Below are 27,198 nucleotides of genomic sequence, written 5' to 3' on the forward strand. Positions count from 1 at the left end.
TTGGAATGTATAATCTTGTTATATATATTTTTTTTGTTGACTAATTTTTTTCTTTTTTATTTATTTATTTATTAATTATTATACTTTAGGTTTTAGGGTACGTGTGCACAATGTGCAGATTAGTTACATATGTATACACGTGCCATGCTGGTGCACTGTACCCACTAACTCGTCATCTAGCATTAGGTATATCTCCCAATGCTATCCCTCCCCCCACCCCACAACAGTCCCCAGAGTGTGATGTTCCCCTTCCTGTGTCCATGTGTTCTCATTGTTCAGTTCCCACCTATGAGTGAGAATATGCGGTGTTTGGTTTTTTGTGCTTGCGATAGTTTACTGAGAATGATGATTTTCAGTTTCATCCATGTCCCTACAAAGGACATGAACTCATCATTTTTTATGGCTGTGTAGTATTCCATGGTGTATATGTGCCACATTTTTCTTAATCTTGTTATATTTAATATAACTTGTGATATGGTTAAATCTACCATTTACTACTTGTTTTTTATTTCTCTTTTTTTGTGTTTTGTTCTTTTGCTGTCTCTTTGCTGCATTATTTTAAGTTTATAAATAGTTTTTGGTATTCCATTTTATATCTACTATTGGCTTTTTAAGCTGTACTTTAGTATTTTTAGCGATTGCTGTGGGGATAGTGATATGCAATTTTAACTTAATGTCTGCTTAAAATATTGTATGGTTTTAGTAACTTTACAAAAGGATTACTCATTTTACTCAATTACTATCCTTTTTACTATTGCCACATCATTTATTCATGCATTATATACCTTAACATACAATACTTAAAAAAACAAACAAACTGTCTTTTAAGGGAGTTATGAGAAGAGAACGTAAAAGCTGGTGTTTCGTATTTACCAATTTATTACCATTTCTGTTTCACTTTATTCCTTCCAGTATATATGAGTTTCTATCTCTTATATTCCTTTGGTCTAAAGAATATTCTCCAGCATTTCTTGTTTTGCAGGTTTGCTGACAATGAATACTCTCATCTTCTTGTCATATGAAAATCCTCAATTTAAGCTGGGCACAGTGGCTCACTCCTGTAATCCCAGCACTTTGGGGCTGAGGCAGGTGGATTGCCTGAGCTCAGGAGTTCGAGACCAGTCTGGGCAACATGGTGAAACCCTCTCTACTAAAATACAAAAGATTAGCTGGGCGTGGGAGCATGTGCCTGTAGTCCCAGCTACCTGGGAGGCTGAGGCAGGAGAATTGCTTGAACCCAGGAGGTGGAGGTTGCAGTGAGCTGAGATCACCCCACTGCACTCCAACCTGGGTGACCAAGCGAGACTCTGTCTCAAAAACAAAAACAAAAAAAATCTTCAATTTAGAAGGATAATTTGCTCTAGAATTCTGGGTTGACAGTTTTTTCTTTCAACATTAAAAAGATACTGATATTACTACTTTGTATTCTGGCTTCCATTGTTTTGGATGTCATTCGTATTGTTCCTTCCTGAATGATTTATGGCTTTTTTTCTGGTTGCTTCCAAGAGTTCCTCTTTCTCTGGCCTTTCCCTTTTGACCATGAAGTTTTTAGATATGTTTGTCTTTCTGTTTATCCTCTGTGGCGTTTGCTGAGCTGATTTTCATCAAATTTGGGAAATTGGCCATTATTCCTCAAAACAGATTTTCCATCCGGTTGTGGTGGCTCATGCCTGTAATCCCAGGAATTTGGGATGCTGAGGTGAGAGGATCACTTTACCCCAGGGGTTCAAGACCAGCCTGGGCAACATAGTAAGACCGCATCTCTACCAGAAAAATTTTTAAAATTAGCCAGGCATGGCAGTGCATGCTTGTAGTCCCAGCTACTTGGGAGGCTGAGGTGGGAGGATCGCTTGAGGCCAGGAGGTTGAGGCTGCAGTGAGCTGTGATCATGCCACTTGCTCACTCCAGCTTGGGTGACAGAGTGAGACCTATCTCCAAAAACAAAAAACACCCCAAGTCTCCCAGGACTTCAGTTACACGTATGTTAGACTATTTGATTTTATCACAAGGGTCCCTGATGATTGTTCATTTTTCTTGAATTTATTCTCTCCCTCTCTTCTTCAGACTGGATACTTTTTATTGATGTGTGTTCATGGTCACGTACCCTTTCTTCAGACATCTCCCATTTGCTGCTAAGTCCATCCAGTGACGTTTTTCATTTCAGTTATTGTACTTTTCTAGAATTTCCTTTTATTCTTTTAGTAGTTTCCAACTATCTATTGAGATTTCCTGTCAGTTTGTTCACTAAGAACCTATGTTCATTTAAAGGTTTGAATAAATATACAATAGCCCATTTAAACTTTTAGCTCATTACAGCATCTAGATCATCTTGGTGTTAATTTGTATTGAGTACTTTTTTCTTTGCTGTGAGTTAGGCTTTCCTATTTCTTTGAATGCCTGGTAATTTTTTATTGTGATTTGGACATTGTGGACAATACACTGTAGGAATTCTAGAAATTTTATCTTCCTCTGAAGACTTGATTGTTCTTGTAGGCATTTAAATTACTGTAAGCTTGTGTATGCTTGGTTTTATGCTTTGTTAGGGAAGATCTGTAGAAAGCCCAAGTCATTTCCCAAGCTTTTCTAAGTTGGTGGTACCCAATTTCTGAACCTTGTTTCTTAGAAGATCTTGTCAAGGCTTGGTTTTATTTAGGTTTTGTTAGGACAGGACAGGCCTAAGGTAGAGCTTACTCTGGGGTATAGTCCTTTAAGAGTGACCTTTCCGGTTTCTCAGGTAGATCCCAGGGAGATTAACAAAGTCTTTCTCCTCTGAAGATAGAATTCAAGCTGAATTCTTCTAGAACTCCATGACCTCTAGTTCTTCTCTTCCAGTGTCAACTTTATAGCAACTGCAGTCTGCTAAACTTTGTGTAATCTCACCCTATCATATATAGCCCAGACTTTGACCAAGGACTTGTGAGGAATTCACACATATTCAATATCTTCTCTTCCCTCTATCTACCCTCTGTTCCCCATTCTCATCCTACATCACTCCCTCCATTCCAGTGCCCTGCCCCATGGATTTCAGCCACTCATGAGCCCACACCATGATTTTTGCCTCTGCTCTACTTGGTCTCTAGCCCCCTGTTCCAGTTATCATAAAATTGTCTACAGACAGAGAGGTAGGATGATTATGATGCTCTCTAAAGGAATGTAGATTTTTGTCTACATGTGGTTCAGTGACTGAATATCGTTGTCTCATGTATTTCTGTCTTCTTTTATAGTTTTTGGTGACAAGGGCTAGTCTGGTACCAGTCACTGTGTCCTGGCCGAAAGTGAAAGTCACCTTTGTTCCACCTTAATACATTAATTTTTTTTTTTTTTTTAAAGAAACAGGGTCTCACTGTGTTGCCCAGGCTGGTCTTGAACTCCTAGCCTCAAGTGATCCTCCTGCCTTGGCCACCCAAAGTGTTTAGATTACAGGCATAAGCCACCACACCTGGCTCCACCTTAATATTTTTTATACCCTATTGCAGTTTTGTGTATAGTTAGAGAAGAGTAATTTTAGATTGTTTTTGAGGATACTGTTTAAGAGAGAGTGGCTACTTAAAACCTAGTATCAGATATTTTTATTAAAGAGTAAGATAGTTTATGATGGTAGTTACTTGAATGATATAAGTGAGGTTTCTCTAAAGTGTTTTCTTAAAGAAATAGCTTTTCATCAGGGTACAATGGCCCATGCCTGTAATCTGAGCACTTCGGAAGGCTGAGGCTGGTGGATCGCTTGAGTCCAGGAGTTGGAGACAAGCCTGGGCAACATGGTGAAACACCATCTCATTCATTCATTCATTCATTCATTCATTTTGAGACAGAGTCTCACTCTGTCACCCAGGCTGAAGTGCAACGGCATGGTCTCGGCTTACTGCAACTTTCGCCTCTTGAGTTCAAGCGATTCTCCCACCTCAGCCTCCCCAGTAGCTGGGATTACAGGTGCGTGCCACCACACCAGGCTAATTTTTTTGTATTTTTAGTAGCGATGGGGTTTCACTATGTTGGCCAGGCTGGTCTCGAACTCCTGACCTTGTGATCTGCCCACCTCAGCCTCCCAAAGTGCTGGGATTACAGGTGTGAGCCACTGCACCTGGCCCCCATCTCCATTATTTAAAAAAAAGAAAAGAGAGAGAGAGAGGGAGAGAGGAAGAGAGAAGGGAAAGAAGAAAAGGAAGGGAAGGAATAGCTTTTCTTAGAATTGGATTTTTGAATTAAGATTTTGTATGGATAAACTTGAGAGCAGATAGTCACAATTCTAAATTTATATTAAAACTATTTAGGGAGATTTTAAAAAAATATTGATGCCTCGTTCCTATTCCAGGCTAGTTAGATAAGAATCTTATATTATGGCCTGGATATAAAAAATTGTTTTTACAGTCTTTTAAGAATACTGGTAAATCATCCCAGGTAGTTTGCAGTATTCATAGCTTTAAAAGAACCTTTGCTGAAACTCACTTTTTTAGTTCTTCTGTAAATTCTTCTAAGAGTTTTTTTTTTTTTTTCTTTGAGACAGAGTCTTGCTCTGTCGCCCAGGCTGGAGTGCAGTGGTGCGATCTTGGCTTACTGCAACCTCCACTTCCTGGGTTCAAGCTATTCTCCTGCCTCAGCCTCCCAAGTAGCTGGGATCACAGGCGCCCACCACCATGCTCGGCTAATTTTTGTATTTTTAGTAGAGACAGTTTCACCATGTTGGCCAGGCTGGTCTCAAACTCCTGACCTCAGGTGATCCACCCACCTCGGCCTCCCAAAGTGCTGGGGTTATAGGAGTGAGCCACCATGCCCGACCCTAAAAGTTCTTTCAGATGCAATCCAAGTAGTTGAAGAATCTGAATACATTTTTGGTAGAAGTGATATGTAAGTACATATCTACCATCAGTCCTCTTAGGGAGCTAGATTCAGAGCTATGGCAACAAATAAAGATTTCCTATCCAAGCATAATTTTTTCATGGGGTACACTTATTGTCAGACAAAATGGTTTGTTTATTGAACTTCACTCAACAAATAAGTATTCATTGATCTCATTTGTTCGGTAGATATTCGAGTACTCACCATATACCAGGTACCTTGCTAGGTGATAGCTATACAATAATGAAAAAATGTGCTCTGTCCTTGCTATCTTGGAGTTGTATAGTCTGTATGAGACTGATATTGAGTATTTCGTTCCATAATAGTTCATCTCTGAGTATTCTTTAAAATTTGAATTAATTCATTTGGGTATTGCTGAAACATAGCCTCATTAATTTTAATATTATAGTTTCTGATCCTATTAGGATATCAAACTATCTGAAGAGCCCATAGGTTCAATGAGTCAGTTACCCAGCAGAATCATTGCTTATGGCTAGAAGGAGAATAATTCCATATGACTAAGAGTTAACTTGAAAGAGAAGAATATCAGGAGAGAAGACTTGAGGAAGAAACACATTCAGAGTCGTTAGTTCCACAGATAAAAGTTACCCATTTGGCAAAGAGGGCAGATGAGTTGAGAAGTATCCCATGTGAAAATTTTATTAATTGGCAAAATTATTGCAAAGAATAAAACCAATTGGTCATTTTCCTTTGCAAAAATGCAGCTTTGCCTCTGATTATTTACAGCTCATCTGTTATCTCTCTGTGCATGCCTAGTTCCTATCTTTGAAATAATTGTACGTGTCATCACGTCTTCAAGAGTTCCCTTCTGTGCATGTATCCAATGTAGAATGTTTGGCCACTTAGTCCTCTCTGTCACATCACCCTATTCAAATTTTTGTTTTCTCCTTAATTAAAATGTAAGGAAAGGAAGAACAGGACCTTATTTTACCTTATTTACTGTGGTATCCCTACCCTTTGAATATTTCCTGGCAAATAGGCAAATTTAGTTCATATCAATAATGTCTACATACTTTTTTATTTTTAAGGGGATGAGGTCTCACTCTGTTACCAAGGCTGGAGAGCAGTGGTGTGATCATAGCTCACTGCAGCCTCAAACTCTTGGACTAAGGTGATCCTCTGAAGTAGCTGGAAGCACAGGCATGTGCCACCACCCCCAGTCATTTTTTAAAATGTTTTGTCCAGACAGGGTCTTGCTTTATTACCCTGGCTGGTCTTGCACTTCAGGCCACAAGCGATCCTCCCACTTCAGCCTCCCAAATTGTTGCGGATTATGGGGTGAGCCACCATGCCTGGCCTTTGTACTTTAAGAGTCTTAAAAGTCTTTTAAGAGTCACAAGATACATAATTTATACACAGAAGTATACCTAAAGAAACTGTGTAAAGAATAACAAAGATGTCTTTAAAAATGTGCGTTATGATTGTGTCTTTCAATCAGTAATCTCCTCACATATTCCATGTGTTGCATTCTTTGTTGGTCCTTCTTCTGGAATTCCAGTTAGATGTATGTTAGACTCCCCTCAATGCATTCTCCATTTCTCTTAATGTTTGTATTCCCCCCTTTTTTACATTGAAAATGCAAAACAGGGAGACACTTTTCTCTGAACAATCTCAGTTCACAAATACTCTCTTTATGTCTAAACTGCCATTAAAACCCATCCATTATAATTTAAATATTTTAAATCAGCCAGCTCCTCCCCCTTTTAAAAACTTTATTTTTAGATAGCAAAAAAAGTTCAAAGAGGTATTTTGTATACTTCATCTAAAATTTTAAATAGTTGCCTGAACATTTTAGCTATGTGTTATTCTTTAAATAGAGTACATGTATTTATTTTGCCTCTGTTAGTGAGTCTGTTCTTCCTGTTATTTCTGTTGATTCTTGCTTAGGGTGCCATTTTTCCTTATATATGTAGTCTTTTAAAACTATGAACTTTCCTCTTTCCTTGAAAAATTATGCAATTTTTTTTTTTTTTTGTCTAAAATTAAGATACTTTCCACAATAAAGGATTGAATTTCCTGTTGCTATTGACTGGAAGCACTACCAGTTTCCGACAGTTAAATTTTCGGAATGAAGTTTTGAACCACCAAGATGATGTGCACTTGGTCTGAAAATTCACATGTGAAGTGTTTTGTGGATACAACTTCTGAGGGTCTCCCCTCTCCTCTTCCACAGAATCATTGTTATTGTCATTCAATCTTTTTGAGGTGATAGAGGGGCAGGTTACTCTTACTGTACCCTTATGCTAAGGTCATAGCACTTTTGGATCTCTGCTTTGTAGTGGTATAGGTTTTGGATCTCTGCTTTGTGGTGACGGACTGTGAATCCATCATCACAGTCAAAATAGTGAACATCTTTATCACTCCTAGTAGTTTCACCTTCATATTAACTTTTCTGGATAAATAATTCAAGGCTGAAAGTTTTCTTTGAGTAGTTGAAAGATGTTGCTGCACTCTCATTGTTTCCATCAAGAAATCTGTTTTATTTTTGTTCATTTTTATACAGTGTATCTTTTTTCTCTTCTGGTTGCTTTTAATATTTTCTCTTTATCACTGGTTTTAAACAGTTTGGAAATTATATACCTTAGTGTAGTTTCTGAATGTTTCTTGTGCTTGGGGGATGTTGAGCTTCTTAGAGCTATAGGTCATCAAATTTGAAAAACTTTTATCCATAACTACTATTTCTAATATTTTTTCTCTTCCTCTGTTTTTCTCCTTTGGGGATGCCAATTATACATATATTAATATACTTATGACTTTTCACTGCTCACTGTTTTTTTTGATGGGGGGGTTCATTTTGGATAGGATTAACAGAGATTAGAATTTTTTTTTGATACAGAGTCTCTCTGTCACCCAGGCTGGAGTGCCGTGGCGCACTCTCGGCTCACTGCAATCTCCTCCTCCCAAGTTCAAGAAGTTCTCCTGCCTCAGCCTCCTGAGTAGCTGGGATTACAGGCGTGCACCACCATGCCCAGCTAATTTTTGTAGTTTTAGTAGAGACGGGGTTTCACCATGTTGGTCAGGCTGATCTCAAACTCATGACCTCGTGATCTGCCCACCTCGGCCTCCCAAAGTGCTGGGATTACAGGCGTAAGCCACTGTGCCTGGCCAGAAGATTAGATATTATTACAGAAGAAAAGATAAATGATTTTGAAGACAGCAATAGAAAGTGACATCCTGTTCTAATGAAGTCTTAGGTAATTGAAATATCAGGTGATGTCACTGTGATTTTTGAGATTTAATGAGAGTTAGCTTTTGGTCCCTGTTCTATTTATGTGAGGATTTTAATGTCTTTCCCATACTTTATAGAAATTTCTACCCTTTCAGATTTTCCTCACAGTTGCTCACATTTCCTACCCTCTGTCCCTTTCCTGAACTCTTACGGTTGTTATCATCTCCCCTTCACATAGAGCTTTAAATAACGAACAATATACATTTGCAACAATATAAATTCTAACAGTATAAATCCTTTAAAATTACTGCTAAGAATAACAGTGATAGCAAGCATTAAATCCTTAGTATGCCTTAAGTGCTTTGCTTTGTGTGTTTTGACCAGTTTAATTCTTAGGACAGTCCTGTGCATGTATATATGATGATTGTTCTATATTTTACTGGAGAAGAAGTGAGACACAGAGAGTTGTCAAAGTCATCCAGCTTTTAACTATGAAAATAGTAGTAGTATCTAAGTCATTAAGTTTTTCTAAAGGTTAAATGAGAGAATGCATGTTAAGATACTTAGCCCAGTGCCTGAAAATGTAGTAAGTTATCAGAATAGGCTGTTGCCATCTATAGATTGAGAAATGTCTAGATAAAGTATGATGTTTGGAATTGTCTTCACAGTAGTCTAAGGGATGGAGTGGATGGGTGTATAGATAAAATCAGCTATGAATGGATACTTCTTGAAAATGGGTGATCGATTCAGTGGAATTAGATTTCTAATATATGTTTGAAATTTAATGTAATTCAAAAAATGGAATAACTGAAGAAAAATGAAACTGGGTTTTATTAAAAAGGTTCTCTTATTCAGTTTGGATATAAAGCACTATGATGCATTTTTCCCTAGATGTGCCAAAATCAAAACTTACTATATACAGTGACAATTACTAAGAATAGTACTGTATCACTTGGGAAGTAGAGTAGTAGAACACAGGACTTAGTAAGACCATAACGTACATTCAGAAGTTTGAAGTTATTAGCGAAGTGATTCTCAGCCTTTTAAAAAACACCCATCCATGTATATTTGTATGCATGTTGCCCAGACTGGCCTTGACCTGGGCTCAAGTGGTCCTCTTACATCAGCCTCTTCAGCCTCCTGAATACCTGGGACTTACAGGTGTGGGCCACTGTGCCCAGCAAAAAACACCCTTTTATTATTTATCTCCTACCCTTTACTCACAAGCACCATATTTTCATAAACTTCTTACAAAACTGTATTAAATATAATTTATATCTCAATAATTTAAAAAAGCTAAGCATGCTGACTAATTCTGATCAAAACCAGATAATTTTACCAAGTTTATATAATTCTAGCCAGAAGCACAAAAAGTTTTACTTAGTCTGTCCTAACTAAATCCTGGGCATACATAATTTTTACTTTATTTTACTTATTTTGAAATATGGAGAATAGTTCATTGTGACTAAGAAAGCCCACAAGAATTACTACTTTAGACTGGGTGCAGTGGCTCACGCCTGTAATCCCAGCACTTTGGGAGGCCGAGGTGGGTGGATCCACGAGGTCAAGAGATTGAGACCATCCTGGCCAACATGGTGACGCCCCATCTCTACTAAAAATACAAAAATTAGCTGGGTGTCGTGGCTTACGCCTGTAGTCCTATCTTCTCGGGAGGCTGAGACAGGAGAATCGCTTGGACCCAGGAGGTACAAAGTTGCAGTGAGCCGAAATCGTGCTACTGTACTCCAGCCTGGCAACAGAGTGAGACTCTGTCTCTAAATAAATAAATAAATACTACTTTAAAATGCAAGATTAAAATCTAAGAAATTACTTTGAAGTATTTGTGTATTAATCAAAACTACATTTAGTTCATTTGTTGGTTATTCTTTCTCCCCATTTCAGCTGTAATTTTGATTAAAGAAAATTCAGTTTACCTAGGTATATCATATTTAGGAAAATAGTGTGTGTTTGCTTGTTTCTTGTTCACATGAATGTAACAAGATATATTTAGAAACAGGACTTTGAAAAATATTTATTTTGGGATAAGAGGAATTTGTACATGGTTAAATTTTATGAGTTAGAATTTTGTGAATTTTGATACTAGTTAACCTTTCTATCAAATGTGTATTTGTTGACATCATCAAATTCTCCTTCAAAAAGATTGTTTTTCATCACAGTGTAAATAAAGCTAAGTCAAAAGGGTTAGCATGGAATCCTCATATTTCTGCTTTATTTGTTCAGATTTAACATAGTAATAGTTTTTATTGGATATAGAGAAATCATAGTATGTGGGATAAATCAAATGTTGCTCTTTCACGAAGGAACAAACTTTGGGTCCCCTATCTAACAGTAAAGCCTCTTTAAAAGCCTCTTGCCAGGAGCGGTGGCTCACGCCTGTAATCCCAGCACTTTGGGAGGTCGAGGTGGGCGGATCATCTGAGGTCAGGAGTTCGAGATCAGCCCGGCCAACATGGCAAAACCCCATCTCTACTAAACATACAAAAATTAGCCAGGCGTGGTGGTGTACATCTATAGTCCCAGCTACTCGGGAGGCTGAGGAGGAGAACTGCTTGAACCCGGGAGGTGGAGGTTGCAGTGAGCCGAGATTGAGCCACTGCACTCCAGCCTGGACGACAGAGCGAGACTCCATCTCAAAAACAAACAAACAAAAAAACTCTCTTAAAATATTCATGTGCTTTTTTGTGCTATTAGTATCTTTTTTTTTTTTTGAGACAGAGTCTCACTCTGTCGCCAGGCTGGAGTGCAGTAGCGTGATCTTGGCTCACTGCAATCTCCGCCTCCCCAGTTCAAGCGATTCCCCTGCCTCCACATCTCGACTAGCTGGGACTACAGGCACACACCACCATGCCGGGCTAATTTTTTTGTATTTTAGTAGAGACAGGGTTTCACCATGTTGTCCAGGATGGTCTCGATCTCCTGACCTCGTTATCCACCTGTCTCAGCCTTCCAAAGTGCTGGGATTACAGGTATGAGCCACCATGCCTGGCCTGTGCTATTAATATCTTACACAAGTTATAATGTTGCTCAACATTGTAGACAGTTGAGCTTTAAAAATATTCTCCTTAAAAATGGTTAAATTGGGCTGGAAGTGGTGGCTCATGTCTGTAATCCTAGCATTTTGGCCGAGGCAGGAGAATCACTTGAGACCAGGAGTTCAAGACCAGCTTGGGCAACATGGCAAGACTTCATCTCTACAAAAAAGTAAAAAATAAAAAAAAATAAGTGCATGTCTATAGTCCCAGCTACTCGGGAGAATGATGCAGGAGGATTGCTTGAGCTTATGAGTTTGAGGCTGCAGTGAGCCGTGATGGTTCCAGTGCATTCCAGCCTGGGCGATAGAGTGAGACTCTGACTCAAAAAAAAAGTTCAAACGGGTAAATTTTACTACATATATTTTACCACAATAAAATCAGTGCACCAGCAGTTTTCTAAACAGAAATTCCCATATTGATCTACATTTTCTCTCCTACTGTCCTCCATTCTTCTTGTACCTCTTGTATCCCACTACTAAGTAAACTTCCCTTTATCTTAACAAACTTTCCTTTATGTTAACAATTTCATAGTCTTTCCTCTTGTCTGCCTTAGCTGAGACTTTCATTGAAGAAACAGTGGACATTTAGATGCTCATAGTATTATTACTTTTGTGATTTCAGTGCCCATATAGACAATTACACAGTAATTGTGAACTCATTTCCAATGATTTGTTTCTTGACTGTGCCTTAGCTAGGCATTTAGTTTTTAGGTTGTACCATGGACCTTGCCATAACTGACACATAACCTCTCAAATCTGCTGATCTCACTGATAAAGTCAGTTCTAGCTTGTTTGTTTGGCTGTACCAACCAGTACTGTACCCTGATCTCTCATATGAGTTACTGTCTTAGAGTTTTAGCTGGTCTTTCCCTTCTACTCCCTTCTTTGGGTCTTTTATATTTCTGTATGATGATTTTCCTAGAATGTAAATGTGATTATTACATTCCGGTTAGAATTCTTCAGAGGTTTTCCATTACTTAGAGGATTAAATGCACAAATAGTGTGCTATACTTGGCCCTTCACAGTTTGCCTCTGGATTTTATCAGTTATTGTCTCATATTCTGACTTTTGTATATTTTTCTTTGGCCATATTGAAGTATTTATGTGTGGATTTTATCAGTTATTGTCTCATATTCTGACTTTTGTATATTTTTATTTGGCCATATTGAAGTATTTACATGTCTCAAACATGCCTCTGTACCTAGCATAAGATGCTGTTCTTCTCTGCTATGCTTTTCTTGCTATTGAGGCCAATTTAGGCAGTGGTTTCTTGTAAATTATATATACCTGAATTATATCTCTTGTCGCAGTATGGTATCATTTTGTATTTGTGACTATTTGTTAGTAATACAAACAATAATGGATTCTTTAGTCCATGTAAAAAGGACATAGAAAAAAACTAAATAATATTTGTTGACTTAATAACTTAAAAACCTAATAAATAATTTACAAAAAGGAAATAAAAGTAGCAAAGAAAACTATTATTCTAGCTTCCTAGTAGCTAAAGAAATGTTTTTAGAGTCTATATTTGCACTATTATGATTAGAAAATTTTAACATATAGCATTCATGCTGACAAAGTAAAACTGGTGTTGATGTGGTGTTTTATATTGATTTAACCCTTGTGGAAAGTTTGACAGTACATGGCATCTAGAACTGAAAAATTATTTTAAGTGTAATTATAAAGACAAGATAAAGAATAAAAGTCAGATGTAAATTTGCATGTTCATTATTGTTATAATTGCATTTAAAAATGCATAGTTAGGCTACATGCAGTGGCCCACTCCTGTAATCCTGTAATCCTAGCACTTTGAGAGGCCAAGGCAGGAGGATTGCTTGAGGCCAAGAGTTTGAGACCAGCCTGGATAACATAGACCTTGTCTTTATTAAAAAATAGGTACATGTATAATTAAAAGATTAAGAAACTATATATTACAGTGGTAGCAGTAATTTTGTGATGTTGGAACTATGAGTGATTTCCCTTCCTTTTATAGTATTTTCTATAATGTGGTTACACTTTATGATTTAAAATGTATACAACTTATGCCAATATTTGAATTTTTAAAAAGGCGTAATCCTGAATCAAAGCTCTAATATAAGAGCACTCAACCATTATCTGAGTAATTTTTTTCTTTCATAATGGCCTTTCAGGGTCAGAGTTGGAGGGAGATGGGTGATTGCCAGTTAAAAGTTGCTGTTGAGATAAGGTATGAGTGGCCAGCATAGAGTTGATCACTTAATTAAGGTTTCAAGATTGACTTATTTAGCTTTTTTTAATTTCCAAAATCTTAATCATAAATGTTTTGTTTTAAATGTGGTTTTGTTTTGGTTTTAAGGTATCAATTTTTGGAAGAAGCTTTTCAAAATCAGAAGGGTGCAATTGAGAATCTACTGGCGAAACTTCTTGAGAAGAAGAATTATGTTCATTTTGCAGCTACTCAGGTGCAGAATAGGTAAGTTTGTTGCCTTAAAACCATAATTTTAAGAATTACTAAAAAGAAGTGGGTCCAGTTTAAATCTGTTTTTCTGCTTTATTAAGCATATAAAGAAAACATTTTTTTGAGGGGGAAATGGTATGAATTTGGGATTATAATATTTGTCAATTAAACAAAATTTAATTGACCAAACGTTTGTATACCCTTTTAGGACACATCTTTGTCTATTTTAATAAGACTCTAGTCTGTGTTAAACCTTAAATGTGGAAATAAAGAAATTAATATGGAGAGAGTTGACTTATAAAATTTAAAGTGGAGATTGCGTGGAAGATACAGTATAGAGAAGAGAGTATCACGGGTGGACAAATTATTTCCCCATTTGTAAAATAAGCTTTGAAAACAGTGCTTATCTTATGAGTAGCATTATAAGATGAATACATGATACAGTTTCTGGCACATAGTAAGCAGTTAGATTTTAGCTGTTGCTATTGTATTTATAATTATTATCACCATTTATTATTTAAAAAGTATTCTACTTTGGTATATTTCTAAGTAAATTTATTAATAAGTGAGAGTAGGTTCCATAAGAGAGCAGATTAACAAAGTTATGACTCTTACACCAGAAAGACAAACACTTTGAGCTGGCATAATTAAAACTAAAATTCTTGGGGGTATGAATAAGGTTAATATGTGTTTATAGACTCAAAAATATTAGGACTTCTCATGAATATTAAAGTTCATTAATGTATGATTAAAATGACACATAGTAGCTGCTCAAAAGTATTAAATAATTGAATGAATGAATGAATGAAAATAGTACTTTACACATGGTAGAACTTTTTGTTTTTTGAGACGGAGTCTCGCTCTTTCACCCAGGCTGGAGTGCAGTGGCACAATCTCGGCTCACTGCAAGCTCCGCCTTCTGGGTTCATGCCATTCTCCTGCCTCAGCCTCCCGAGTAGCTGGGACTACAGGCGCCCACCACCATGCCCGGCTAATTTTTTGTATTTTTAGTAGAGACGGGGTTTCACCGTGTTAGCCAGGATGGTCTTGATCTCCTGACCTCGTGATCCACCCGCCTCGGCCTCCCAAAGTGCTGGGATTATAGGCCTGAGCCACTGTGCCTGGCCAGAACTTTTTATCTTAAGTAACACCAAAAGAAAATAAAAGGCTCCTCAGAGCTTGTAGATTGTATACACACACACACACCCCACCACCACCACCACCACCACCACCACCACCACCACCACCACCACCACCACCCCCCCACCCCCCCCACCCCCCCACCCCCCCCACTGCCCCCCCATTGGTGGGTTTTTGTTTTTGGAAATGTTCAGTTGTTTTAGGTTAAACTGATGATATGGTTAATTTGGAGAAGACTGTTTCTCAGAAATGATAGATGGGCGTCTCTTTCAAAGGAAATATAGTGAGTTGATTCATATGGCAGTCCCATATTTTTATACAGATGTTTTGTGTGTACATTGTATAAGTATTTTTAAAATATATTTTGTACACGTGTTCTGGAATCTGTATACAAAAGTAGAGCAAGAGGTTTACCTGTTACAAGATGGCACGGGGTTGAGGAGATTGATTTCATCTGTAGAAAGTTTTTAAAAAAAACAGTATTAAAATCTCTGATAACTTCCCCTTTTAGATACATTTTTCACTGACCTATCGCCATTATTTTTTAATGTACATTTTTTTCTTTCTTCAAAATTGAACATGCAGTAGACTTAATTAAGTCCAATAGGAGTCTGACTGAGGCTAACTACTCTCTGTTTTCAGCATGCTTAGTGATTTCTGTCTTTGGCCCAGTCATTTTATATTTGAAACCTATATTTCTTATCACTAGTTATTAGTACCTTTATATATTAAAAATATCTTCCACTCACCTTAGTAAGATAAGGACAAAACTCAAAATTTTCAAGTAAGTGCCAAATGATGTACAGAGAAGGAAAAAACTACATTATTTCTTGGAGTGTATTAAAGTTACTAAATTCAAACTTGGCAAACGAAAGGCAGTTTAGGAGCTGAAAGCATGGGTTATAGTTTTTACAGAAGTAGAATGTAATTGAAGCTATGTCTTATGGTTGGTGGTTGACATTTTATATATTTATATTGGTGGGATTCTCCACTTCCTGTTTTGTAAATACCAAAGTATCAGCCACTTCATATTTGCACCTAAAACTTCCGTAACTGCTTTGGGTGCTTACACCTACTTATAAAACATCTAAAGCTATTCTTAAAAATGGATTGAAAATGTTTTATGCCCTTTATTGTATACAAAGGGAAACCATTTTAAGAGTAATTTTGAAGGGAGTGTATCAGAACCCACGTTTGAAGTGGCTAAGTTATAAATGAAAATAAATGCTTCTACGTTTAACTATTATCCTTTCAAAAGATAATTATTGCTTGTGACATTATCCTTTTGCACATTGTTCTTGGAAAGTGTCAAGGTTAAACAGAACCAATGTGCCGCATTTGACACTAACCAGAAGTCACTGGTGTTTGTGCATCACATTCATGTCATAGTTACTTAAGGAGATTGCCATCCAGCTTAATAAACTGTCCTTTATGAGCATAATTTAAAATTACTAAATATTAGTTTCATTATTTGTCTATGTACATAACTTGTTTGGACCAAATTGGTCAGGTCTGCTGAAACATGAGTTGTACATTTTGACAAAGTTTTCATTTTAATTACTCGGTTAAAGTGCCCAGTTGGATGAATTTCTGTAACAGTTGATGATTCAGAGACCTAGGATAAGTTGATAACCTAATGATGCATTTCTCTTATTCAGGATAAAAGAAGTAAATGAGACTAACAAACGAGTAGAACAGGAAATTAAAGTGGCCATTTTCACCCTTATCAATGAAATTAATAAGAAAGGAAAATCTCTCTTACAGCAGCTAGAGGTATGGTTCAAAGCCAAAATAAAACAAAAACTGCTTCTCTTGCTCTTCAGCTGTTTTTAATGTTTATTGAAAACTATTTTAGATGGGTTGGGGGGTATGGAAATAAAGTAAAACTTAAAATAAGGTTTTTAAAATTTACTTTTAGAAAAGAGACCTTTTCTAGTTAGTTACTTTGCGGCCCAATTTAATAACACTGTCTTTAGCTGTATACCTTAGGAAATAGTGATGTCCTCTTAGAAATCAAATAATTGTTACTAAGACTGGGTATGGTGACTCACACCTGTAATCCCAACACTTTGGGAGCCCAAGGCAGACAGATCGCTTGAGCCCCGGGTTCCAGACCAGCCCAGGCAACATGGTGAAACCTGCCTCTACAAAAAATACAAAAATTAGTCAGGGTGGTGGCATGCACCAGTAGTCACAGCTACTCAGGAAACTGAGGTGGGAAGATCGACTGAGCCTGGGAGGTCAAGGCTGCAATGAGCTGTGATTGTGTCCTGCACTCCAGCCTGGGCAACAGAGTGAGACCCTGTCTCCAAAATGAAAAAAAGAAAAAGAAAAAAGAAATGTTACTAAAATGTGATGTACATAAAGCAAAGTAATCCCACCACATTTCTTCCCCACCCCCTTAAGATGGGGCCTCAATTTAACTTTTCCATATAGATGCATGTTGGGCTTCTGCTTGAGTCATTTGTGTGTTTTACCTTATTTTAAAAATGTTTCCATAGTTTTGCAGAAAATGCTGCTCATTTTGAAATTTATGGACCTTAAACTTAGTGAAAATTTTGTGATACTGGTATTTATATTGCCTATTTTGAAGTTAATTTGTAGTTGTAAGTTTCTAGATGAAAATCTAGTCAGTTCGTGAAATCTAAATTTTTAATCAAAGTCTCCACTGCCCATTTGATTTATTTTTAGCAAATTTCAAATATGAGTTTTCTGGGAAATTGAAGTTTCAGAAAGAGAAATATTTCGTGATTGAAAATTTCATGCTCTGGAAAGTTGAAATTTTGGAAAGAGAAATATTTCCTGATTGAAGATTTCATGCTTTTAACTAGGCTCAGATGATATGGGGATTATTTTTTCTGCACCATTGAATAGTAATAATGAAATGATTTATTTGATTACTTCCATTAACCTCAAATTGTCAATAGTTTTTTTTTTTCTGTCCCATCTCTTCATAGAACCCTTTAAAAATATTAGGTGCATAGTTACATAAAAATGAAATGATGTCAGTAGAATGTTATCTCTGAATGGAATACATCTTTCCAGTGAAACACAATTTGTGAGATTAAAAGTACTCTTGGCCGGGTGCGGTGGCTCACGCCTGTAATCCCAGCACTTTGGGAGGCTGAGGTGGGTGGATCACAAGGTCAGGAGTTCGAGACCAGCTTGGCCAACATGGTGAAACCCCATCTCTACTAAAAAAAAATACAAAAATTAGCCAGGCATGGTGGTGTATGCCTGTAATCCCAGCTACTCAGGAGGCTGAGGCAGGAGAATTGCTTGAACCCAGGAGATGGAGGTTGCAGTGAGGCAAGATTGCACCTCTGCACTCCAGCCTGGGCGACACAGCAAGACTCCGTCTCAAAAAAAAAAAAAAAAAAAGGACTCGTGCAGATTCTTAAAGTTGTGGGTCCCTTTTCCTACTGTACACCAGTCTGTTGCATTTAACCCTAATAGGTTTTTTCCCCCAAAAGGACCCATGTGAATAGAGAGCACTTAGTAACTGTTTTTGGTACACTTAAACTTACTGTAATACATTTGAGCTGTACGTCTAAAATAGTATTTGTAAAACCATTTCAAGAGTTTCTGAATTAAAAGATGCTTCTTAAGATCCCTTGAGCCTGGGAAGCGGAGTTTGCAGTGAACCAAGATTGCACCACTGCACTCCAGCCTGGGGGACAGAGTGAGACTCTGTTAAAAAAAAAAAAAAAAAAAGCCTCTTAAGGCTAAAAAGTGTATACAAATACCTAATGGTAAATACGCCACATACTACTAACATGATGATAATTTTAAAATAGATGTTTTCTAGTGTAATGTGTTCTTACACTTCGTAGAAGAAACGTTTTTCTAAGCTTTATAAAAGAAACGTAGTAAACCAAACTTCTGTCAGTTGAATACTCTTATCCATTGATTTACATTATAAAATGAACAGCTTCTTTCCTTAGGAAAAATATTGTCCAGAAAAACCAACTTGAGTCATTTTTTGAGAGAAAGTTTTTAAGAAAATAGTGGATGAGTTGTTTAGCATGCTGAATGTCAAAAGTATGTAGGACGTTACCCATCCCTCCTGGGGTGATTTTAGTTCCCATAAAGCAGTTTATTTTTCCTTTGCAGTGTTTCTCTGAGATTGGTTTTTGCAGTTTGGTCAGTCCTTACTTCTTTGTTCTCTGTGAACTTCTGTCATATCAAAAGTTTCCCTAATTCTACTCTTAGAACTCTGGAAGTTATCTTTTTCATTTTGTCTTGTATATTTAAGAGAGATTTTAACTTCATTCTCATGCCATACCAGGAGGTGGCACTGGTGACACAAAATTTTTTTGGCCTTTAAAGTGTATTAAGATTACATACATTTATTTCTAAAGTTAGCTCCTTATGCTATAAATACCATATATTAGATTAACCTAATAGGAAGACACTATTTTTAACAGACATGTTGATAGAAAAGTGACATTAACTAACATTAATTTCTATATGTGGAATATCCTTTTTAGCTTAGAGTACTAAGTTTTAGTCCCACTTTTGTTAGTGGCTTTTCCTCTGATGATAGGCTTGCTAAATAATCATGGAGCTTATTCACTTAGCCCATTTTTAAAGGAAGTATAGGTATTGTGCCCATTTGCATTAGAAATATGGGGTTGATTTTTTTTCATATAGAATTCTACAGCGAAGCTCTTGTTCTGTTTCAGAATGTTACAAAGGAAAGACAGATGAAGTTACTACAGCAGCAGAATGACATCACAGGCCTTTCCCGGCAGGTGAAGCATGTTATGAACTTCACAAATTGGGCGATTGCAAGTGGCAGCAGCACAGCACTACTATACAGCAAGCGACTGGTGAGACACATACTGTTTTTATTTTTCTTTAATGGACTTTATTAAGATATATATTCAGTGAACTGCACCTGTTTAAAGTATACATTCTAATTTTGGCAAATGTAGCCACCACCACATCAAGATACAGAAAACTTCCATCACCCCCCAAAGTTTCCTCATTCCACTAGGCAGCCACTAATCTGATTTCTATCATTTTTTAGAATTTCATATAAGTGAAATTATATAGTATGTACTCTTTTGAAGATACCTAGTATCTTAATGCACTTTATTACCCAAAATGGCAGAAATTCAAGTATGTACATTTGATTTGATTGCTAATTTAAATGTTGATGCTGCCTAATCTGAGGCTGACACTGTGGGAATATATGTGCTTTTTTTCTTAATGTCTTTATCTTATCTTTTCCCAATTGATACTTAATTTTGAGACTAATGTGGATTTTTTTCCCTTTAAGATTACTTTCCAGTTGCGTCATATTTTGAAAGCACGGTGTGATCCTGTCCCTGCTGCTAATGGAGCAATACGTTTCCATTGTGATCCCACCTTCTGGGCAAAGAATGTAGTCAATTTAGGTGAGAAATAATGAGTTTTATGAATATAACTTGGAACACTGAATTAAAAGGAGAAAAAAAGCAAATTTAGATAAAATTTTTAACTTTAAAATATAAAACTAATGTTTTACATTTTATGTAAAAATATGTTGTTATTCATTGGAAACTCACTTTAGCTGTGGTTTTGTGTGGCTGTTATTACATCTTAAGAAAGTTGAGAGTCTACTCTGTATATTGTTTTTTAATGTGTGCTGTTTCTAGTCCCCCGACCCTCCATCTTTTAAATTTATATTGACTGTTTCATATAGAAATCTTAGCAAATGATTCATTGTCTGGAATAATTTCATAGATGTTTAGTTGTTTAATTAAGCCAAATTGTGCATTAGCGACGGACTTTTAGGATGCCAATGTGTCCAGTAGTTAGGTCCTGAGGAATGTTTGAAAGATAAGAGTAGCTCTTTTCACATGGAAGAGAAATGGATTTTGCTTTTGTTACAGCATAGTATGGACCTAAAGACCATAGATGAAAGTTACAGAGAGCACAGTTAAAACACATGCACACAAACTTCATAGCAATTAGAGAGCTATTTACAGATTGAGTAAACTCATTTTCAGAAAGTCCTAAACAGTGGGAATTGTAAAAGCAGAGGCTGGTTGCCCTTGTGTTTAAAAAAAAAAAAAAAAGTAATCTTTGCGTAAAAGAAAAAAAATTATATTCAAATTTAGCTATAGCCTTAGTTCTGACATCAGCCAGCTGTTTTTGTGTGACGTAGACCTGAGAATGGTTTTTACATTTTCAGCTGGTTGTAAAAGCAAACAAAAACCAAGGACTGTGAGACAGATCTTATGTGGCCTGCCAAGCATAAAATATTTACTCTGTAGCCCATTACAGGGAAAGCCTGTCAACCTGTGCCTTAAATCACATCTTCCTAAAATTTGGCTTCTATCCCTAGAAAGCAATGGCTCCATAAAAAGCAAGGAAAACCATCACGTCTAAGGATATAAGTTGTTTAAAGCATTCAGTATTTCCACAGAAGACGATTTTGTGACATTGTAATGCTCTGCCTTGCATATTTTAGCAATTCAAAGGCAGATGGAATCAGTATTGGCAATCTTGAGTATCCTTGAGTAAGTCTTGTCATGGGAGAATTGATTTAGATTGATTAGATAGGCCTCTTCTAATAGATATCTCTTTTAGTGTCTTAATTTTCTGTATGTCTATGTAAAAAAGAATAAGGACAGAGAATATATTTTTCTGAATAACCAAGTCATTTATTCAGCTTTGGAATGTATTAAGTTTCTGATCATCGTCATCATCTTTAAACTGACTCCATTCCCTGCTGTACTGTTGGAGCTTTGAGGTGCTGATAGTTGTCAGAGGAAAGAGGAAAACATGGTGATTACTCAACAAAGTAGATGATTTAGTTGATTATATGCAAACTCTCATTTTTTAAATTTTTCAGGTAATCTAGTAATAGAGAGTAAACCAGCTCCTGGTTATACTCCTAATGTTGTAGTTGGGCAAGTTCCTCCAGGGACAAACCACATTAGTAAAACCCCTGGACAGATTAACTTAGCACAGCTTCGACTCCAGCACATGCAACAACAAGTATATGCACAGAAACATCAGCAGTTGCAACAGATGAGGATGCAGCAACCACCAGCACCTGTACCAACTACAACAACAACAACACAACAGCATCCTAGACAAGCAGCCCCTCAGATGTTACAACAACAGGTAAGTATTGTGCTACCACATTATTGATAGAAATTATGAAGCCCTCAACACTACACTTTTTCCTATATAAGTAAATTACACATTTCAAAGTTACTAGCAAGACTTTGAGCATAGTTCAAAAGTCAGAGTTTAAATATTTGCTATGGTTATGATGGTGATGTAAGGGAGCTGTGAAGAAAGGCAGTAAGTAAATTGTCTTGGGAAACAGAATTAATTCAGTAATACTCTGAAAGGATGTAAGTTCTTATCCTTTCACATCAAATCTTTTTTGTTTTCCACGTATAATTGTGTGGACCAAAGGACCAGACTGTTTCTGCCTAGGATCTGATACGTTCCTTAGGCATTTGTTCAGATCTTTCCTATACCTGTGTGTCTTTTGCTCTCTCCACTGCCATCCCAATCAAAACTATTACTGCAGGATGGGATACGTTAATGTTGATACGCTTTAAACACACATATAGAGAAAAAGAGAGGGAACGGGAAAGAGAGAGAGAGAGAGACAAGGGAAATTAGGGAGTGATACACAAACTAGTCATTACCAGTCCTCTGGGGATTGGGGCTAGTGATAAGAATTATTTATACTTTTTACTTTATACTCTTTTATCTTGACTGAATTATTTTTATGATTACATTTTATAATTAAGAGATAAATTTATTTTAAAATTATTACATAAATTGTAATTTCTACTTTTTGTAGCCTCCTCGATTGATCAGTGTGCAAACAATGCAAAGAGGCAACATGAACTGTGGAGCTTTTCAAGCCCATCAGATGAGACTGGCTCAGAATGCTGCCAGAATACCAGGGATACCCAGGCACAGCGGCCCTCAATATTCCATGATGCAGCCACACCTCCAAAGACAAGTATGCCTAGAGTTACATTTGTAAGAATCCTACAATTTTAAAATTAAAAGACACCATTTTCTTAATCACTTTTTGGGAGCAGGTCATTGATGTGTTTGAGAATTTGATTAATGCTGTATGTCCTCTTGTCCCAGAAAAATAAACATACACATGAGATCTTGTGTTTAATTTTAAGAGCTTTTAAAAAATGCTTTAAGTGCATCGTATACTATGGGTTAAGAAACCCTGATGTAGTTAACCCATTTAATTTGCAGAAGTGAAAAAAATCTAATGAGCTGGTGATTTTAGCCACAATCACAAAAAGCAATGATAAAATAGCAAGAACCTTAGTTTCCTGAAAATGCTGCTCTGCTCTTTTAATGTGGCTTTTTGATTCTAATATATAAAAAGGGCTTTGAGAGTAATAGAGCTAACTATATGTTTTTTGTTTTCTGTTTTTTTTTTTACCTTTTCTCTACTCAAATATTCTTCCTTTTAGGATGTAGATACGCTTTAGTAAGTGTATTTAGAGATATGTTTTATAATCTTTGCCTGGTTATGTTTATATGGGAGATACGAGTATACAGTGAGGCCACTTTTTCATAGGATTTCTAGTTATAAGATAATAGAATTTATTTTTTAACTCTTAGAATGATGTTTCTCAAAACGTGTTTTAAAGACCATCAGAATCACCAGTCAGCTCTGGTGGAGTGGGCGACCTTGTCAGAATAGATTCCAACCATAACCACTGAATCAGAATTTCTAGGTGGGGAGTACTCAGTAATATTTAAGTTTGTACTAAGTCTCTCAGGTCAATCTGCATACTAAAATTGGAGAAACACTGTCCTAGAACAGTGGTCCTTCAACTTTGTGGTCCATGTACGCCCAGAAAGAGCTTTTTAAAATAACGCGCTTCTTGGCTGGGAGTGGTGGCTCACGCCTGTAATCCCAGCATTTTGGGAGGCCGAGGCAGGAGGATTGCTTGAGCCCAGGAGTTTGTGACCAGCCTGGGCAACATAGCAAGACCCCGTTTCTATTTAAAAAAAAAAAAAAAAAGAAAAAATATATACTCGCTCACATTTGAAGGCTTTCATTTAAAATTTCCATTATAGGTTTAAGTTTAAATAGTTTCAAAAGCTATACTTTATAGCATATTGTAAATATTGATGCTATAAAGTTAAAAAACCTTTACATTATTTTAAATGAATCCACTGGAATTCCAAATACCCTAGCAAGCTCTCCTTGGACTTGAATTTCACTTCTACTTCAACAGAGTTTTATCTTACTGTAAGATAGTTTTATTTGATAGATATAGATTAGCCTATTGTAAATTTCTGCAGGAAAAAATGTTTGTTGTAATAAATTGTTAAATTTCCAGTGACAATAGGGTTATTATTAAGATTTGAAACTTTTTCTGTGGACCGAATTATCGTTATATCTCCACAATTGTTGAAACAAAATGGGTGTATTTACATGGTTTAAGACTATTAGAAGATACAAAACTCTTTTGGATATACATTTCTTTGAGCTAGATGGACACTTTTTACTTCCTGCTTCTGGTTATGTATGTTTGTATGCTGTTACTTATTTTTAAAATAAGTCAGAATTCAACATTGGTTTTTATTACTAGTTTTTTGGGATTTGTTTTTATGTAATGCTCAGGAAACGTGTTTACAAAATTATGTATTTAGGAATTAAAAGAATTTTATTGTAATATCCCTCAATTCTTTGAATTTTTTCTAGATTATAAGCTGAGAAAAGGATCTATCAAAACTATTTAAAAACTTTTTTTCAGTGACAACTTCATTTTTGTTAATCATCAAATATTCTAACCCATTTGAAGGTTTGTTACCCAGGTTTTGGAGTCAGACACCCAACATCATTATTTCCAATTGTAACTTTGATTATTTCTACAGGTTTTTTTTTTTTTCCCTTCCTGGTGCGGTGTGCCTAGAATAAGATTTAGGAATGGTCAAAGATGTGGTGTTCTTTTGTCAAGGGTGGGAGAAGGGCAGTTGCGAAAGTGGTGGAAAAGGAGATCCAGCGGAGCATGGCACATTCTCAGGCAAATCAGATTTTTGTTTTTTCTTTTTAAAGAACACATACAAAAGGTTGAGGGTCTGAACATTTATTTCCTTCACACTTTTCACATAATCGTGTACCCCTTAGTTCATGGAAGGCCTTCAAGTATTTCTAGGGGCCAAGTACACCTTGTCAGAGCGCAGAAGCTACACAGACTAATGAATCATCTCAGAACATTTTCCTTAGACTTTGGGTATACCTCTGCAGAAATCACTGGATGTTATTAAGCATTTTTAGTTTTTAAATATTTCAAATGATTTATTTATATGTGTAGAATTAGTTTTCTTAAGATTTTCTTCTATATTGTCTTAAATGATCCTCATAACAGCCCTCACAATGAAACAAGTGAGATATTGGTATCCACATTTCTAAATGACTGAGATTATGTGATTTGTCTAAGGTCACACAGTATTAGAGTCAGGACTTGATGCCATTTTTCTTTTCTGTAAATTCATTGTTCTTTCTACCACTTCAAGCTGCATTATATATCGTTTTTATTAGAAAAATGACTAAGGGTCGAAGAGGAATAATGACCGAATGGTAGTTCTCTTACCCCGGTGTTTGAAAATTTGGAGGTTTACAGATCCTCTATTACATACTTCCTTCTTCTGAAATAAGATCATATCACCAGGCTGATGTGTTGGGAAATTATTGGCAAGTCTGCCTTTCCCTAGATACTACACAAAAATGAATAGAAAAATGAAAAGGCTGAGTTTGAACTGTTCTTCTCCTGAATAAGTTTGAAAGGGCCCACTTCTTTGTTTCTTCTGTTTCCTTCCTAAACTAAAAATTATAAAGGTATGGTTTATATTCAGCGATTCTGGCAGATCAAGTAATGATAATGTCTTCTTTCTTATTAGCACTCAAACCCAGGGCATGCTGGACCCTTTCCCGTAGTATCGGTACACAACACCACAATCAACCCAACGAGCCCTACTACAGCAACTATGGCAAATGCAAACCGAGGTCCCACCAGCCCATCTGTTACAGCAATAGAGCTAATCCCCTCAGTTACCAATCCAGAAAACCTTCCATCGCTGCCAGATATTCCACCCATACAGGTTTGTATTTAAGTTGAATGAGGCTTCATTAAACTTAATGTTAATTACAGAGTTAGAGTATTTATTTCAGAGTTTCGTTTTTTTTTTTAATTCAGGATCAACATTTCCTTGAAATTTCTAAAGAGTAAAGTCTAAATCACTAAAAGTCTTCATCCATTCTAAGTGAAACTTTCATCAACATCCTCTCTTTCTGCATTCCCCACCCACCTTCTCCTCTAGCCTCCAGTTAACCATCTTTCTATTCTCTGTTTCTGTGAGATGGACATTTCTAGATTCCACATGTAAGTGAGATTAGTCAGCATTTGTCTTTCGGTGCCTGGCTTATTATACATAGCATGATGTCCTTTGGTTCCATTCATGTTGTTGCAAGATGACAGAATTTCCTTCTTTTTAGAGGCTGTATAGTATATTCCATTGTATATGTATACCACATTAAAAAAAATCCATTCATCCATTGATGGACACTTAGATTGCTTACATATCTTGGCTATTGTGGATAATGCTGAAGTGAACATGGGAGTGCAGATAATTTCTCTGATGTAACAATTTGAGTTCTTTTGGATATAAATTTTAGTGATCTCTTGCATTGCATGGTGACAACAGTTGATTGATAGTGTATTATATATTTCAGAATTCCACAAAGGGATTTTTAATGTTCTCTCCACAAAAAAATGATGGGTTAGTGGGGTTAGATATGTTCATTAGCTTGATTGAAGCTTTCTATAACATAGATCAGAACATTACATTGTACATCATAAGTAGACACAATTGTTATTTGCCAGTTAAACAAAAAAGAGTTAAGTATAAATATTTGAGTCTTGAAAAGTTATTTAGCTAAAACTAGCATTCCTCAATATTTTAAAGTTCTGGGGAATTGAAGGTCATATGAATAGCAAATTATGGGACTATCTAAACAGAAGTACAATAATGGTGGATTAATATCACTTTTGCTAAAAGGCTAGTTACTCCCTTTCTACACCTGCCACAGGCAAACGCTGTTCAGATGATGCACTCCTGGTGTGAGTTTGGAGCCAGAGAGAAGACCCAGGACCAAAATGTGGTTAGATCTTTGTTGTTCTTCTGTTAGATCCAAAAGGAGTAGTCAGTTGGGCTGAGAAAAGGATGGGGTTAGAAGGCCAAGATAGTAGACACATTGAGGCTTATGCTGAGAGGGGGAAATGATGGAGGAGAGGAATAGATGGAATGTGAAGGACCTTTGAGTGAGGCCTTTTGCCCCTTTCAACTGAAGAAAAGTATCCTTTGGATCCTTCTGAAATTTCACCAGTTTGTTTCAGTTTAAAGCATTTTCTTTTAAAACGTAAATATAATCTGCCAGCATTATACTGAATTTAATTTTATGCATTGTATGCGTTACTTTCATATCTTGGAGTCCGGGGTCACCATAGGAACAAGGAGCAATGAAACTGTTGTAACAGTAGC

General features: G+C 36.5%; 1 protein-coding gene across 4 annotated transcripts in view; it reads left to right on the forward strand.

Annotated features, from left to right (window-relative positions):
• The window catches only part of TRIM33 (tripartite motif containing 33), a 124,608-nt gene that overhangs the window by 70,480 nt on the left and 26,930 nt on the right, over nt 1–27,198 (forward strand). For 2 of the 4 annotated variants that reach the window (XM_054553878.2, XM_054553883.2), the window contains exons 5-12: nt 13,414–13,530; nt 16,314–16,428; nt 19,341–19,487; nt 19,940–20,057; nt 21,500–21,774; nt 22,472–22,636; nt 25,558–25,758; nt 26,747–26,818. In XM_054553878.2, coding sequence (XP_054409853.1) covers nt 13,414–13,530; nt 16,314–16,428; nt 19,341–19,487; nt 19,940–20,057; nt 21,500–21,774; nt 22,472–22,636; nt 25,558–25,758; nt 26,747–26,818 — 1,210 coding nt within the window. The remainder of the gene's footprint in view (nt 1–13,413; nt 13,531–16,313; nt 16,429–19,340; nt 19,488–19,939; nt 20,058–21,499; nt 21,775–22,471; nt 22,637–25,557; nt 25,759–26,746; nt 26,819–27,198) is intronic. The other 2 variants (XM_002810397.6, XM_002810398.5) reach the window with 1 other exon arrangement.

The sequence above is a fragment of the Pongo abelii genome, chromosome 1 (genome assembly GCF_028885655.2).
Source record: "Pongo abelii isolate AG06213 chromosome 1, NHGRI_mPonAbe1-v2.0_pri, whole genome shotgun sequence".
NCBI lineage: Eukaryota > Metazoa > Chordata > Mammalia > Primates > Hominidae > Pongo > Pongo abelii.